Source organism: Primulina eburnea, chromosome 6 (genome assembly GCF_022965805.1).
Source record: "Primulina eburnea isolate SZY01 chromosome 6, ASM2296580v1, whole genome shotgun sequence".
Taxonomy (NCBI): Eukaryota; Viridiplantae; Streptophyta; class Magnoliopsida; order Lamiales; family Gesneriaceae; genus Primulina; species Primulina eburnea.
In genome coordinates this window covers 3,425,805-3,440,984 of record NC_133106.1, presented here as the reverse complement: position 1 = coordinate 3,440,984, position 15,180 = coordinate 3,425,805, and the positions used below count along the sequence as shown (strand labels likewise).

The 15,180-nt window shown below is 35.8% G+C and overlaps 1 protein-coding gene across 1 annotated transcript; it reads left to right on the top strand.

The window, feature by feature from the left end:
* Positions 1-6,459: 6,459 nt before the first annotated feature.
* Positions 6,460-9,607, top strand: LOC140835262 (uncharacterized). The gene is made up of 5 exons (XM_073200751.1): positions 6,460-6,895; positions 6,951-8,102; positions 8,304-8,736; positions 8,842-9,064; positions 9,209-9,607. Exons 1-5 carry the CDS (start codon positions 6,460-6,462, stop codon positions 9,605-9,607), a joined length of 2,643 nt encoding a protein of 880 aa, XP_073056852.1.
* Positions 9,608-15,180: the final 5,573 nt, after the last annotated feature.

The following is a 15,180-nucleotide window of genomic DNA, read 5'->3' as shown; positions in this document are numbered from 1 at the left end:
GGTATCATGATTCATGTTTTTCATAGTTTCTCTGGCAGGTCCAAGAGCTATCACCCCTTGTCGATCATAGGCTTTACCTTCTCCAAAGAAGTCTTCTTTTCCCCACCATTTTATTAATATTTTTCTGATCAAAATGGTAGGGGCAAATTTGATTTCAAATTTTTCTTTTGGTAAATCCTGTAATCCATACTCCCATCTTATAATCCAGGGAACATTATAATTAATGGAGAATTGAATTATTGCGGTCATTCCGTCGAATTGTGGATTGGCTTGCTGAAACTTAATCCATATGTTTTTAACATTTCTAGGGAAAATAGAGGGCATTACTACACCTGTACATAGAGATCACACATCTGGTGCAGATATGTATGACCTTCGTTTGACAAGTTCGAAGGATAAAGTTGGGACGATACAAAAAGACCAAGTCGATATCATGAATCTATGGAAACATATGCAAATCGATATCTCGAGTTTGAAAGATATGTTTGGGAGATTGCCTACAATGAGTGTCAATTTTGGTAAGTTTTATCGATATTTATATTATTTTTAACTTATCGATATTTATATGATTTTTAATTGTTAGTATGAAAAATGAAAAAATTGTATGTATTATTCTCTTAGATCAAGGCGAGACATCAATGAAAAGATATGAAGATTTTCCATGTATGCGAGTAGATGAGGTGGATCCAAATATAAAACTTGTGAGCAATCCGTCTTTGACTCGTGCTTTTGAAAAAACTTCGGGTCATAAGCTAAGATTGTTCACAATGGAAGAAGAGCCTATGACAGACAAGGAACTGCGTAATCTTCTTATGAATGATATGATGTCTATGACTTTTGAGAAAAGAACTAGAATGTTCGTCAATAGATCGTGGCCACGAGTAAGTGCTGAGATTAATTCTTGTATGTAAAATACGAGGATATCGGGGTTGTGTTCGTCCTACGATAGCTCGTGGTTTCGTGAATTGGGGACACCTGCCTGTTGGTTTACTGAGACATTAAGTTATTTCTTATTTTGTTTTTTGTTTATTACTTGAGTTAGTAATTAAGATATTTCACTTTATCACTTTCAGCATATTCAAGAATATTGTCGAGGATGGCTCCAATTACAAAGGACGTACTCACATTTAATGCCATATGAGGTGTCATTGATGGACGTCGATTTTCATCAGCTGGTTTCGAGTGCTTTCAATGAGGGCGGACAAAATAATATAGAATGTTTGATGACCTTTGTGAGAGCAAAAATTGGCGAGTGGCCGTCTATTCCATGGAACAAAGCCAAAATAATTTTGATACCCTTTCATCTTCCCAGGCATTGGGTTTTGTTAAAGGTTTTGCCTAGCCGTAAGAATATCACAATCATAGATTCAGACTGCAACATAGATAAGTCTGGCAAGACATTGATTAAACTTATTAAACCTTTGTCCCTTATGTTTCCACATATGTTGGGTATTGATGCTTCATAAAGATGGAGTATAGTTAGGTTAGAAAATTTTGCTACTCAAAAAACCAGGTTAAATTTTTTTATTCTAAAAATTATTATTTCATTATTGTTTAATGTATATCAATGTATATTTTATGTTTGTTTTTTTCAATACAACGGTGAATGTGGAGTATACTGTTTAGCGGCAGCAGCTAACACAATGTTTAGGGAAAATTCATATCAACTGAATGATGAGAAAATTAAAGAATTTAGGCATTATTGTTGTTGTCGTATTTGAGATAAATTATAGTCGTTGGATTAAAACATGTATATTATACTTTATATTGATTTTTAGTTAATTTATGTGATCCATTTTTTAGTATACTCAATCTATTTTAAACAATGAAAATTGGTTCGATTCATTGGGTCGAGGATGTGGTCGTGTAGGTATCCATTTTAAACAAATGAAACCAATTTTGTGTGGGTCGAGTGTTTATGGCTCGACCCACTCGACCCAAAATCGTCGAGCCTTAGTGGGTCGAGAGTCATGAGGCTCGACCCATGTTAGTGCACGAGTAATATGCTCGACCCATTTATATACAATCAACATAATTTCATATGCTTCGATATACATTCAGTCAAGTGAACATATAATGAAATTTTTTATGAATTTTGTATATTCTATTATTATTAAATATGTTAAGAATTTTAGTGGAATTATAAAATTTGTTAAGAATTTTAGTCGAGTATAAATTCAACTCACATTGTTAGAATAAGAATACATTCTTCTACTATTGTTATGAATTTTTTAACATACTTAAATTATAATATATAACTCATATTAAAATATTTATACAAATAAATTTTAAATATATTTATATATATATATATATATATATATATATATATATATATATATATATATATATTTGCATTCTAATCATATATAAAGTTAATCATATATAAAGTGAATTATATATTATAAAATGGTCAAAACTCAAAATCTCTCTATCCACTCAACCCAAATTGACCTAAACTCTAAACAAAACCCTAAACCATACTCCAAACACCACCACTTGACTCATTCGACCCAAAATCGAACCATTTACCACCCACTTAACCCAAACTTAAAAATCCACTGCACACATCACAATCTTGTCCACTCGACCCACTCATCACCCCCTCGACCCAAAGTTAAAAATTCACCACAAGCATATTACATAATAATAAAATCAAATATATTGTCTTTAAATTCAAACAAATTACATATTATTCAATCCTATCTTCTACCGAATTCTCCAACAGATGGAAATATGTTTTGTTTTTTTCTTCGACGTCTTCCCTTGATAACAGGTAGCAGTACTAATATATCATCAAGTGGCCACTCGTTCTGATTCAGAACAGGATAAATTGGCTCAGAATAAGATAAAGACCATATCATAACAAAATAATACTATGAGCACAAGAAATAAAAATTAAAATCACAAAAATAACTCATTGCAATTGCATGAGAACATGAAATCTTGTCAATATCAAATTCTCTACAAGTACATCTATTCGATTCCAAATCCACAATATCACTATTAGTAGCACTTCGAACATCGAACTCAAGACGGCCCAGCTCATAAACTTGATATCCCCGACCAATAGTAAACATTTCACGTACAATTGACTCAATAGTTGGACTGAAATTTGTTGTTGATGTGATGGATGCATTTCGATACCTTGAAAACCAAGATGTAGTCAATGTCTGCAAAGAATTTAGTAGTGCAATGATTGCAAGTTGTCTTTCTTCACACAATCTTGCATTTATTGATTCAACATCATTCGTTCTCATAATGTTATACCGAGATCTTGGGCTATATGCTCGAGTCCATCGTTCCAATGAATCAATTTCATCCAAAAATTTTGCAGCACCGGGATATATTTTCTTAAACTTTTCGTACTCCAATTCAAAGTCGATTTTCTTGTAAATTTTTTCTAACCGTATAAACATTTCGGTACAACCCTTTTTTTGCAACGAATTTTCATATTTTGTGACAAGTGTCATATACAATGACCATGATATGCATTTTTGTAAACATCCGTAACTGCAGCAATGATGCTCGGATGTATGTCTGAGATAATCACCAACTATTCCTCATCAACCACTACTTCCAAGAGCTTTGTCAAAAACCAACTCCATGAAGCAATGAATTCTACATCAACAACAGCCCAAGCCAAAGGATATTGATGAAAATATCCAACTTGTGCTGAGGTCACAAGTAAAGTACCGTCGTACTTTCCTTTCAACCATGTACCATCAATAGATACGACTTTTCTCATGCATCTATATCCTCTTGCACATGCACCATATGCTAAAAACAAATACTTGAATCTATTATGCTCATCTACTACTAAATCTATTATACTACCACAGTTCAATTCTCTTGACCATTTTCAAATATGAAGGTAGAAGACCAAACTTCTTTCAGGATCACCTCTGAAGATATCACGAGCAAGTGGTTTGCCTTTCAAGGCTTTGTGTAATGACCCGATTTAATTATATGTTATTTGGCGATAATTAAGATTAATTATTTTAAATTGAGTAATTTAAAATAATTAAGCCAAATAATTAAATTGTGTATTTATGCATATTTAAATGTTATAGCACACGAAAGTTGAAATAAAATAGACCGGGTCAAGTTCGAATCGAAAGGATAAAAGATAAACACATATAATATATATATCATGTATATATATATATACATATATATATATATATGTATGTAATATGAAATAATAATAAGAATAACAATAATACTCATCTTCCTTGGAAACCGTGCACGCCTTCACCATTTTCCCGTAGCTTCTGTTCTTCACAATTTCACCAATTTCGTCCGCTTCGATCGATCATAGCTCCATCACCGATCGCCGAAAAATTAAACTAAATATACGGTTGGAAAGCTCTCGACGTAAGCTTTCCGTTGATACCGCTTTCGATAGGAAAAATCGAGATTTTCGAAAACCCGTCGAAAACTCGTCCCCCTTTCTCCGCTGAATCGTCACCGTACGTCGTCGGAGTTCGGAAATTGATTGAGGGCTTTTGTTCTCTATATATTGAGGTATAAACTATGATTCCAGAAATTGTCTAAGGATTTCTCCATTTTTTGGTTAAATTTGATATCAATATTGATATTGGTTATATTTTTGGATGTAGGTACAAACTTTGAGTTGATTCGAGGTATTGAACAAATTTCAGAATATTTTACAAGAGATTTTTGAATTAGTGAAATGAATAAATCGAGTATCAGCTAGTTCGATGTTTTGCGACGAATTAAAATAGAAATAATTGATTTAGGCATTTTAGTCAAATATTGGAATTTTAAGAATTTAAAATGTCTAAATAGTTGAAATTGGATTTTTAGAGAATTTAAATGGTTATGAAATTGTTATATGATAATAAGACCATTTAAATTAATATTCAGGTGATTTGTCTGAGTTGGCAATTCCAGGACTTTCTTGAGGATTTAAGTTACTGGTAAATTAGTTGAGGTACGTAGAGATCAGTTATTTTCACGATGTCTGACAGAGGTATCTGATGATCCTGTGTATGATTTAATTGTTATTGGTTGATTTATGTGATATTATATGCTGACTCGCATATTATCAGTTGGTAATTGATGTGCAAAATAAAATAAAATATTTCTTTTGTTTACACACATTTTATTTTCGTTAGACACATCAATACCACTGAACATATCATATTCAGCCTATCTGTTATTGAGATCCAGTTATATTTCGGTTGAGATCCGTTATATATATGATATGTTATGGTGTCCTGGAGATGTTTGGCTACCTTGATTCGGTCCGGCTTAGGTAGTTGCTGGCTTCGAGGCTGGGCTATATCCTAGGCACGGTCCGCTGAGTCGTGGACCAGCTCGAGCATATTTGTATGATTGTTGATATCGATCATTTGACTCCTGATATCCTGATATCTTGCACCTATTCATGCATTGCATTCATGCATGGCATCATTGCATTTCTATGTCATATATCGTGGTTTCTTGATGTCTCGTACTGGGGTTACTGACCCCCGAGAGGGGGCTATCGTGTCTTTTGTGTGTGGACATGACAGGTGGTACAGGTGGTTCGACCTCAGGTGCTCGAGAGGAAGCATCGGGAAGTACCAAAGCTCCTTGAGAGTAGGCTCAGTTGTATTTAGGTACTGCGTGGTGTTGCTGTCTCCCAGATACTATATGTATATATTTGGAGGATTGTATTATGGTATTATCGAGCCTTGTCGGCTCTATGATATTTTGGTTTGTATATGTCATGATCGTGTCTGGCTGGCACGTGTGTATGCTGTTGTGTTTATTGAGGGCACATGTTGTTTATTTTGAGTATTTGATTTTCTGGTATGTCCTATTTACAGGAAGGTCATGCCGAAATTTTTTATAGGCCCAAACGCAAATTTTTAACTCACTTTTCCGCTGTTTACTGATTAATCATGATTGCATGCTAGTAAATCGTTATTAGGATAACGGGCCCTCACAGTTGGTATCAGAGCGTAGACTGGGATACGCTCGTACTAGAGTTAGTACACTCGAGTTTGGGCACAAGAAATTTGTGCGCATGTGTTTGATTATTTGAAATTACTTGCTCTTGCCTGGAATGAATGACATGTTAGTATCTTAGGGATATGACATGTAGATTATACATTTGAGTTGTATTTCAGTGCTTGGATTATATTGAGGTTATTGAATATTTTGGGAATTTAACCATAAATCCTGTAGAATGGCAACTAGAGGAAATAAAGGGAAAGGAAAAGAAGTGGCTCAGGAGTCTGGGGCACAGAATATCGGAGGAAATGACAGAGTTCCTCGAGGTAGACGTGTGCTGCTGTAGAGATAGCCGCTAAAGCTGATGCAGAGGTAGAACAGTTAGTGCACCGAGTTGATGAAATGGAATTGGCTGTAGCTCGATTTCAGAATATGCATCCTGCGAAATTCTTTTGAAATGAAGGCAGTGATCGAGCAGAAGGATGGTTGAAACATATGGAATTCTTGTTCAACACAGTACATTATGATGCTGATAGAAGGTTAACTATAGCAGTCCTCCAACTACGGGATCGTGCACAGCGTTGGTGGGAGGCTACTACAAATGTACTGCAACAAACTGGTAGTCAGATTTCTTGGGAGGTGTTTCGTGCTAAATTTCTCCAAGAATATGCTCCACCATCCTACTACTCAGCCAGAGAATCTGAATTTTATCGACTCGTTCAGGGTAATATGTCTGTGGAAGAATATGCTCGACAACTTTCTGCTCTTCTCACTTATGTACCACATGTGGCCGTGAGTGAAAAAGGGAAAATTTCAAAATTTTTGGAAGGACTGGACTACCAAATACATGCTATGGTTATGGCTGGGTCGCCTGCAACTTATGCCGAAGCTGTTGACAAGGCGATTGGAATTGAAGCTGGATTGAAAAGGGGTAGACAACCACAGGCTCCACAAATGCCTAGTGGTGGTTCATTTTTTTTCAGCAGGTACACCATCTTTTCCATCTCAGCAGTCATACCAACAGCAGAAACAAAAACAATTCAGACCAAAAGGAAAACAGTTCAAAAAGAAATATCAGTCCAGTTCCTCTAGTTCGAGCAGTTCGCAAAGTGCAACAGGTGGACAGAACCCCGTGATTTACTATGATCGATGCGGAGGAAGACATCCTACTGCACAGTGTAGTGGAGTATTGGTTTCATGTCATACTTGTGGTCAGTCAGGGCATTTTGCCAGAGTTTTTCCGAACCGTGCACAGGGACAGATGCAGCCACAGCAGTTGCCTTATGCCAGAGGTAGTTTTCCAGGTGGCTCATCTCAGCGACCATTTGCTCTTGCACCGTCTTATCAGCAGTCTAGTTACCCACAGGTCAGGGGTAATGTGCCACAGTCTTTCCAAGGTCCTCAACAAGCTCGAGTATATGCTTTGACCGAGGATCAGGCTAGAGAGGCTCCAGGCGGGGTGATCGTAGGTACTTGCCTTATTTACGATCATATTGCACGAGTTTTATTTGATACTGGAGCATCTCATTCATTCATTGCATCCGATTATGTTGATAAATATGAACTCTGGACTACACCATTTCATGAAACTGTATCTGTGTCTACGCCAGCTGGTCGATTTATTCCATCTGGGCAAATTGTGTTAGATTGTGTGTTGCATTTCGATGATAGCATTATGATCACAAACTTGATTGTATTACCGATGCATGATTTTGATTGTATCATTGGTATGGACACACTGTCTAGTTATCGAGCCACTGTAGATTGTTTTCATGGCGTAGTACGATTTAGGCCATACTATGGTAGCAAATGGAATTTTTATGGTCGAGGATCACAGGCTAAGATACCGTTAGTCTCAGCGATGGAAATGTTTAGATTATTATCTTTAGTAAATGAGGGATATATGGTTTATGCTGTGGATGCTACCAAGAAAGAACAGAAATTATCTGATATCCCAGTAGCAAAAGAATTTCCTGATGTCTTTCCTGAAGAATTACCAGGCTTTCCACCGCAGAGAGAAATTGATTTTAGAATTGACTTGATGCCGGGTACTGCGCCGATCTCTAGAGCGCCGTACAGAATGGCTCCTGTAGAACTAAAAGAACTGAAAGAGCAGTTACAAGATTTACTCGAAAAAGGTTATATACGTCCTAGTATGTCACCCTGGGGAGCACCTGTACTATTCGTAAAGAAGAAAGATGGTTCCATGAGAATGTGAATTGATTATAGACAGCTCAATCGAGTTACTGGTAAAAATAAATACCCTCTGCCTAGAATTGATGACTTGTTTGATCAACTTCAAGGAAATTCTGTTTATTCGAAGATTGATCTTCGATCAGGATACCATCAACTTCAGGTTAGAGAAGAAGATGTTCCTAAAACAGCTTTTAGAACTAGATATGAGGATTATGAATTTCTAGTAATGTCATTTGGTTTAACAAATGCACCAGCAGTGTTTATGGATTTGATGAATAGAGTATTCAGAAATTTTCTGGATAAATTTGTGATTGTCTTTATTGATGATGTACTGGTGTATTCGAGATCAAAACGGGAACATAAAGAGCATTTACGATTGGTTCTTCAAACACTTCGAGATTCTCACTTGTATGCTAAGTTGTCAAAGTGTGAATTTTGGATGGATAGCGTGATATTTTTGGGTCACGTGATATCAGCCCAAGGTATATCTGTAGATCCGAGTAAAGTTGAAGCAGTCCTGAATTGGGCTAGACCAACCAATATACCGGAGATTCGAAGTTTTATGGGATTGGCTGGGTATTATAGACGATTCATTGAAGGATTTTCGCAGATTGCCCGACCTATTACCCAACTGACTAAGAAAGATGCAAGATTTATTTGGTAAGATGAATGTGAGAATAGTTTTCTTACATTGAAAGAGAAGCTGACAACAGCACCAGTGTTGGCATTACCATCTGGATCAGGTGGATTTGTGGTTTGTACTGATGCATCATCAAGAGGTTTGGGATGTGTTTTAATGCAACATGGAAAAGTTATTGCCTATGCTTCAAGGCAATTGAAAACACACGAATCCCGATATCCAGTTCATGATCTTGAACAGGCAGCCATTGTTTTTGCTTTAAAAGTTTGGCGACATTATCTATACGGTGAGCAGTTTATTATCTACTCAGATCATAAGAGTTTGAAATATCTGTTTACTCAATCAGAACTGAATATGAGGCAGAGACGATGGTTAGATTTGTTGAAAGATTTTGACTGTGAAATACAGTATCGGCCAGGAAAAATGAATCAAGTTGCTGATGCATTAAGCCGGAAGTATCAGGATGTTATGATAGCATCTATCCATGTCTGGCAGAATTATGATGATTTATGTATTTCTGGTTGGAATTTTCAGCCGAAAGGCAATCATTTTATTGTATCTGCTTTACAATTTGAGCCGAAGATTATTTCGAAGATCAAGAAAGCTCAAAAGAATGATTCACAGGTTCAGAAATCGAAAGATCTGGTTTTGTCTGGTAACCCAGATAAATACAATATCTCATCAGATGGTTGTTTACGAATGAATAACAGATTGGTGGTACCAAATGTCACAGGATTGAGAGAAGCATTGCTTCAAGAGGCACATTGTAGCCGTCATAGTGTCCATGCTGGTACTCATAGAATGTAACACATACTGAAGTCATATTTCTGGTGGGATGCGATGAAAAGAGACATTTCAGAATTTGTAGCGAAATGTTTGACATGCCAGCAGGTTAAAGCCGAGAGAATGAAACCTGGAGGTATGTTACAGAGTTTAGAAATACCACAATGGAACTGGGAACATATTGCAATGGATTTCGTGACTCACTTGCCCGGATCAAACAGAGGTTGTGATGCTATCTGGGTGATAGTCGACAGATTGTCTAAATCAGCACATTTTATTCCATACGATCGTACTTATGCTTATAATAAAATGGCACGATTATATGTGGATAATGTTATTCGATTGCATGGAGTTCCAGTATCTATTGTATCCGACCGAGATCCTAGATTTGCTTCCAAGTTTTGGAGTAGTCTTCAGAATGCTTTGGGTACTAAGTTGGCAATGAGTACAGCTTATCATCCCCAAACATATGGCCAGACAGAGAGGATTATACAAACTTTGGAAGATATGTTACGATCAGTGGTAATGGATTTTGGGGGAAACTGGCAAGAATCTTTACCATTGGTTGAATTCTCCTACAATAATAGTTTTCAAACAACTATTGGGATGGCACCATTCGAAGCTTTGTATGGTAGAAGGTGTCGATCTCCCGTATGTTGGAATGAAGTTGGAGAAAAACCATTGGCACAACCTAAGTTCGTTGAAGATATGAATGAAAAGATAAATTTGATTAGAAAAAGAATGAAAGCATCTCAGGATCGTCAAGCTAGCTACGCAAATAAAAGACGTAGACCTTTAGAATTTCAAGCTGGCGATCAAGTTTTCTTGAAAATTTCACCCTCTCGTGGAACGATGAGATTTGGGCGAAAAGGGAAGTTAGCTCCACGTTATATTGGACCGTATACTATTGTTGAAAGGATCGGTTTATTAGCTTATAGATTGGACTTGCCGCAGAGTTCGTCTGCTATACATGATGTGTTTCATGTATCTATGCTGCGGAAGTATGAGTCGGACCCATCTCATGTTCTGAGACCCGAGGATGTGGAGTTGGACAGTTCTCTTAGCTATGTTGAGTATCCTATACAGATTCTTAATCGAAAGGATAAGCAACTTCGAAATAAGACGATTCCACTGGTTATGGTACATTGGAGTAGACATGGGACTGAAGAGGCTACATGGGAATTGGACGCTAAAATGCGTCAAGAATGGCCTCACTTGTTTGAAACTGTCACAAATTATTCCATGTACTCTGACTTTCCTATGTACTATCAGTGGTAGATGTGTGACTATGTTGTATATAATGTGTGTGTTGTGTGTTCCGATTTCGAGGACGAAATCTTTTGTTAGATGGGAAGAAATGTAATGACCCGATTTAATTATATGTTATTTGGCGATAATTAAGATTAATTATTTTAAATTGAGTAATTAATATAATTAAGCCAAAATAATTAAATTGTGTATTTATGCATATTTAAATGTTATAGCACACGAAAGTTGAAATAAAATAGACCGGGTCAAGTTCGAATCGAAAAGATAAAAGATAAACACATATAATATATATATCATATATTAGTTTTGATATCATGCACACCTACCGTGCACACCTTTGTGAGCACCAATGATGTGTCACTCACCCATTGGATGTGATGAAATATAGAAAAATTATGCATCCAATGGGTGAGTGACACCTCATTGATGCTCACAAAGTTGTGCACGGTAGGTGTTGAATTGACAACACAATCCCTCGCATGAATAAAAAGAACAAAATTGAAAAGGATAATTCCGACTTTTACTGGTGACTCCACCAATTAATTGAGAATCAATTTTAGACAAAAAAACTTGTGTGAGACGGTCTCACGGCTCATATTTTGTGAGACATATATATTATTTGGGTCATCCATGAAAAATTATTATTTTTTATGCTAAAAGTATTACTTCTTATTGTGAATATCCGTAGGGTTGACTCGTCTCACAGATAAAGATTCGTGAGACCGTCTCACAAAAAACATACTCTCAATTTTATGAGTCGTTCAACTTTAATATAAGGTAGTAAGATTTAAATTAGATTATTTAAATTTTAATTAAATAATCTCTTTTGTTTTTATTTAATTTTATCGAATAATTTATTTTTCAATATTTTTAACATTTTTTCTTATTTTTTGAAACCATACATTTTTTATTCTTATTTTATGTTTTTAGTTTTTTTTTTTTAGTTGGGTGAGACAGGCCTTCAGTTAACGATGCACTGATAATAACGGTATAATAATGCGTTCATATATGATATAATTACTTTCGATATAAAGTATGATTGTATTGTTAAAACTTATGTTTGTAAAAAAAATTAATAGGGACCAAACAAATTAGACACAAAGTTGTAGAAATTTTTTTTTGGGGTTGTGTTGGTGAACTTAGTAGTTAATTGTCTTAACTATAAATCTTTTCTGATGACAAAGCTATAACTGATCGAGTTTTTCTAGCACTCTCGTGGACTCAAGGTTTTAAATACATAAAACAAAATGAATAATTAAAATCAAATATGAAGTAAATTTGTTAGGAATTTCGGAACCTACCCCTCGTTCTTCTTATAATTAATCTCGACCATTTTTCATTTTCTTTTATATGATTCCATAAATAATTAACAATCTTTCTCCAGTTATGTTAAACTAATTCGACATGATAAAATACTTAAATATCTTTAATATTTATCAATGGTGAATTGTATTCATGATTTATGGAATCCCTTAACTTTCGATCTATCGGACTATGACTACCAACATATATTCAGGTTCATATATCTATGTAAATTGTAAATCCACGTATTATATTACTCGTTCTTATTGCAAATTATTCTCTCGAACTCACTCGCAATAAAAAATATTATCAAAGTTAGCTAGAATTTAATAATTCAGGTAAAAGCGATAATATAATCAAGAATGCCATAAAAGTCGAAGTTTTAATGATTCAAATGACGGTTTGGGGTAAGATCCCATTAAATCCCTAGGAAAAAAAGTTTGGCTACTAGAATTCATGATGAAATATGCAATAAAACAATTAATGAATATTCTTAAACTAAAAATACTGGTGTAGTCAAAGAATGGAAGACGCGTTCTTCAAAAAATCCCAAATTCTTCAAGTTGCCTTGACTCTGGTTCATTTATCCTTGCGTGGGGTTGCTATTCTTCCTGATAAAAACTGATTCGACTCCAAAAAACGTGTGCTAGGGTTTTATCAAGAAGGTAACATCCAGAAAAATGGAAATAAATCGATGAATTTTTTTTCCTTCTTGACCGTGATGGAGCGGATGGAATTTCCCGCTCCAGCGCGCTTGTCTCGCACAAACTTTTTCTCGGGTACACTAGGGCGGTTAAAAATCTGTGGGGACCCGAGCTCTAACTCGATTCTTTTTGGGATTTATTGGATCTTTTCTAAAAATTGAGGGTCAAAATTTTGCTTTTTAACACTAATTCAAATGTATATAAATCATACATAACCAACAACTCTATTTCATTCAAACATAAATAGATACAAGTCTTGTTCTATTTCCATAATACAAACTAGTGTTCACTACCAACTACAATTCATATATAGTACATGTCTAGTAAAAACCACTAGTAATCTTCTGTGCCCGTAGTCACCACTCTATCAATCTCTCATCCTCGTCGAGACCCAGATCCTGTCCCACCTGTTGCCATGCACACATACAGACACAACAACAGCCGGAAACTCCGGTGAGAACGAATCTCAGTATAAAACATATTATACATGCATATACGCAATATAAATCATGAAGCACACTAACATGAATAAAAGAAATAGCAATGGGTTCCATAATCTATGAAACCAAAGCAATATAAACATGCAACTCAAATCAATTCATATCTTGACTCGACTCGAACTCTAACTCTATGGATCTCGTTGTGAATAAGACGTCACTGTCTGTCACCTACCCTCCCAATCGGGGTAACGGTACGTCTTATTCCTAGATTTCGGTCCTGTCTGTATCGAATGTCTACAATCGGAGAAAGTCTGCTCCTATGCGTCGATACCACCGAACATCTAGAAGTTTGGCAAATCTGCCAATGACTCTCCTATCTTAAATGCTTGAATATAAATCTATAAACAAAGCATAAACATAACACAATATAAACAACAACTAGTATGTGATTTTGGGAAACTCGAATCAATTCTAATTCGAGTTGTATCTCCCCGAATTCACATGAATTATACCTTTCTTGCCGTACAATCTTTGTCGTAATTGAAGGCTCGATGTCGAATCTGTCAATATCAAGTTTGAAATAACAATTGAAGATGCATTCTATCAATCTCTAACTCAAATCAATACATGTACGAATCAATAATCTATCTTGGTACATTTCAACGACATAACGGTGTAGTTTCTCGATACCGGTAACTCAACCAATAATATTCTAATCTCAACAACTCATAATCCTTATTAGAGCATAATATCAATTCTGAAATCTGTATATCTCAACTCAATATATGCTGGAAAGCACTAGCAATAACATACGGTGTCCGTTCTTCGATCCGGTTGCAAATATATTATGTCTAACATGTCAAGAATACATAATAATCATCAAATCATAATTCTTCCAACACATGGAATCTAAATCATGCTGAAACATAACCCAACTTACATCCTTTTGTAGCCTTTGAAGCGAGGAACAAGAATATAAGCTTGTATTAACTTCTGGATGAGTAAATCTTACACAACCAAATGATAAAGATGGAGGGAAAGGCTTGAAGAAACTCTCTCTCTCTCGTTGCTGGTCTGCTGGAATGGAGAAGAAGTGAGTCATGCTCAAAGTATATATACCTCAGGCCATGTGCCAACATAAGAATCAAAGGTGGATTTCTCGCACCAAGCACCGCGGGTGCGCTTCTTCATGACCGCGGGGGCGCTAAGCTCACGGCACATGTGGGGACCCGGACGCTAATCATCTTCTTAATCGTCTTTGGGATTTAATTATCTGTTCTGATAAACAGGGTCTAAAAATTTTTCTTTTTAAGATATAACTGCGGAAGGTAATGGAATCTAAATACTATGCATGTCTGTATAAAATACATTTCAGTATTAAAGTACAACAAGCTAATCTAAGGTTCAACTACTAAAGTCCAGTAATAAAACCAAGTCTACTGTAAGTCCGGAATCACCACGCTACACTCGTCTTCTCTCATCATCATCTTGACCCTGATCCAGCCCCACCTGTTGTCATGCACACATACAAAACAAGACAACAGCCGGATAACTCCGGTGAGAATAAATCCCAATATAAAACATGGTAAACATGTATATACATAAAATAATTCATGAAACATGCTGTCACGAATAAAATCAAAACATTAGATTTCATAAGCTATGAAATCTAATCACAATAAGCATGCACTTCAAATCAGCTAAACATGCATATAACCAATCTAAATCATAAAGACATGCTAGCACAACTGGAAGCAATAACGATGGGTCCCATGATCTAGGAGCCACATCCATATGAGCATGCAGTCCTAATCAAATCATGTCTAGACTCGACTCAACTATAAACTCTAGGGATCCCGGGGTGAATAAGACGTCACTGGCT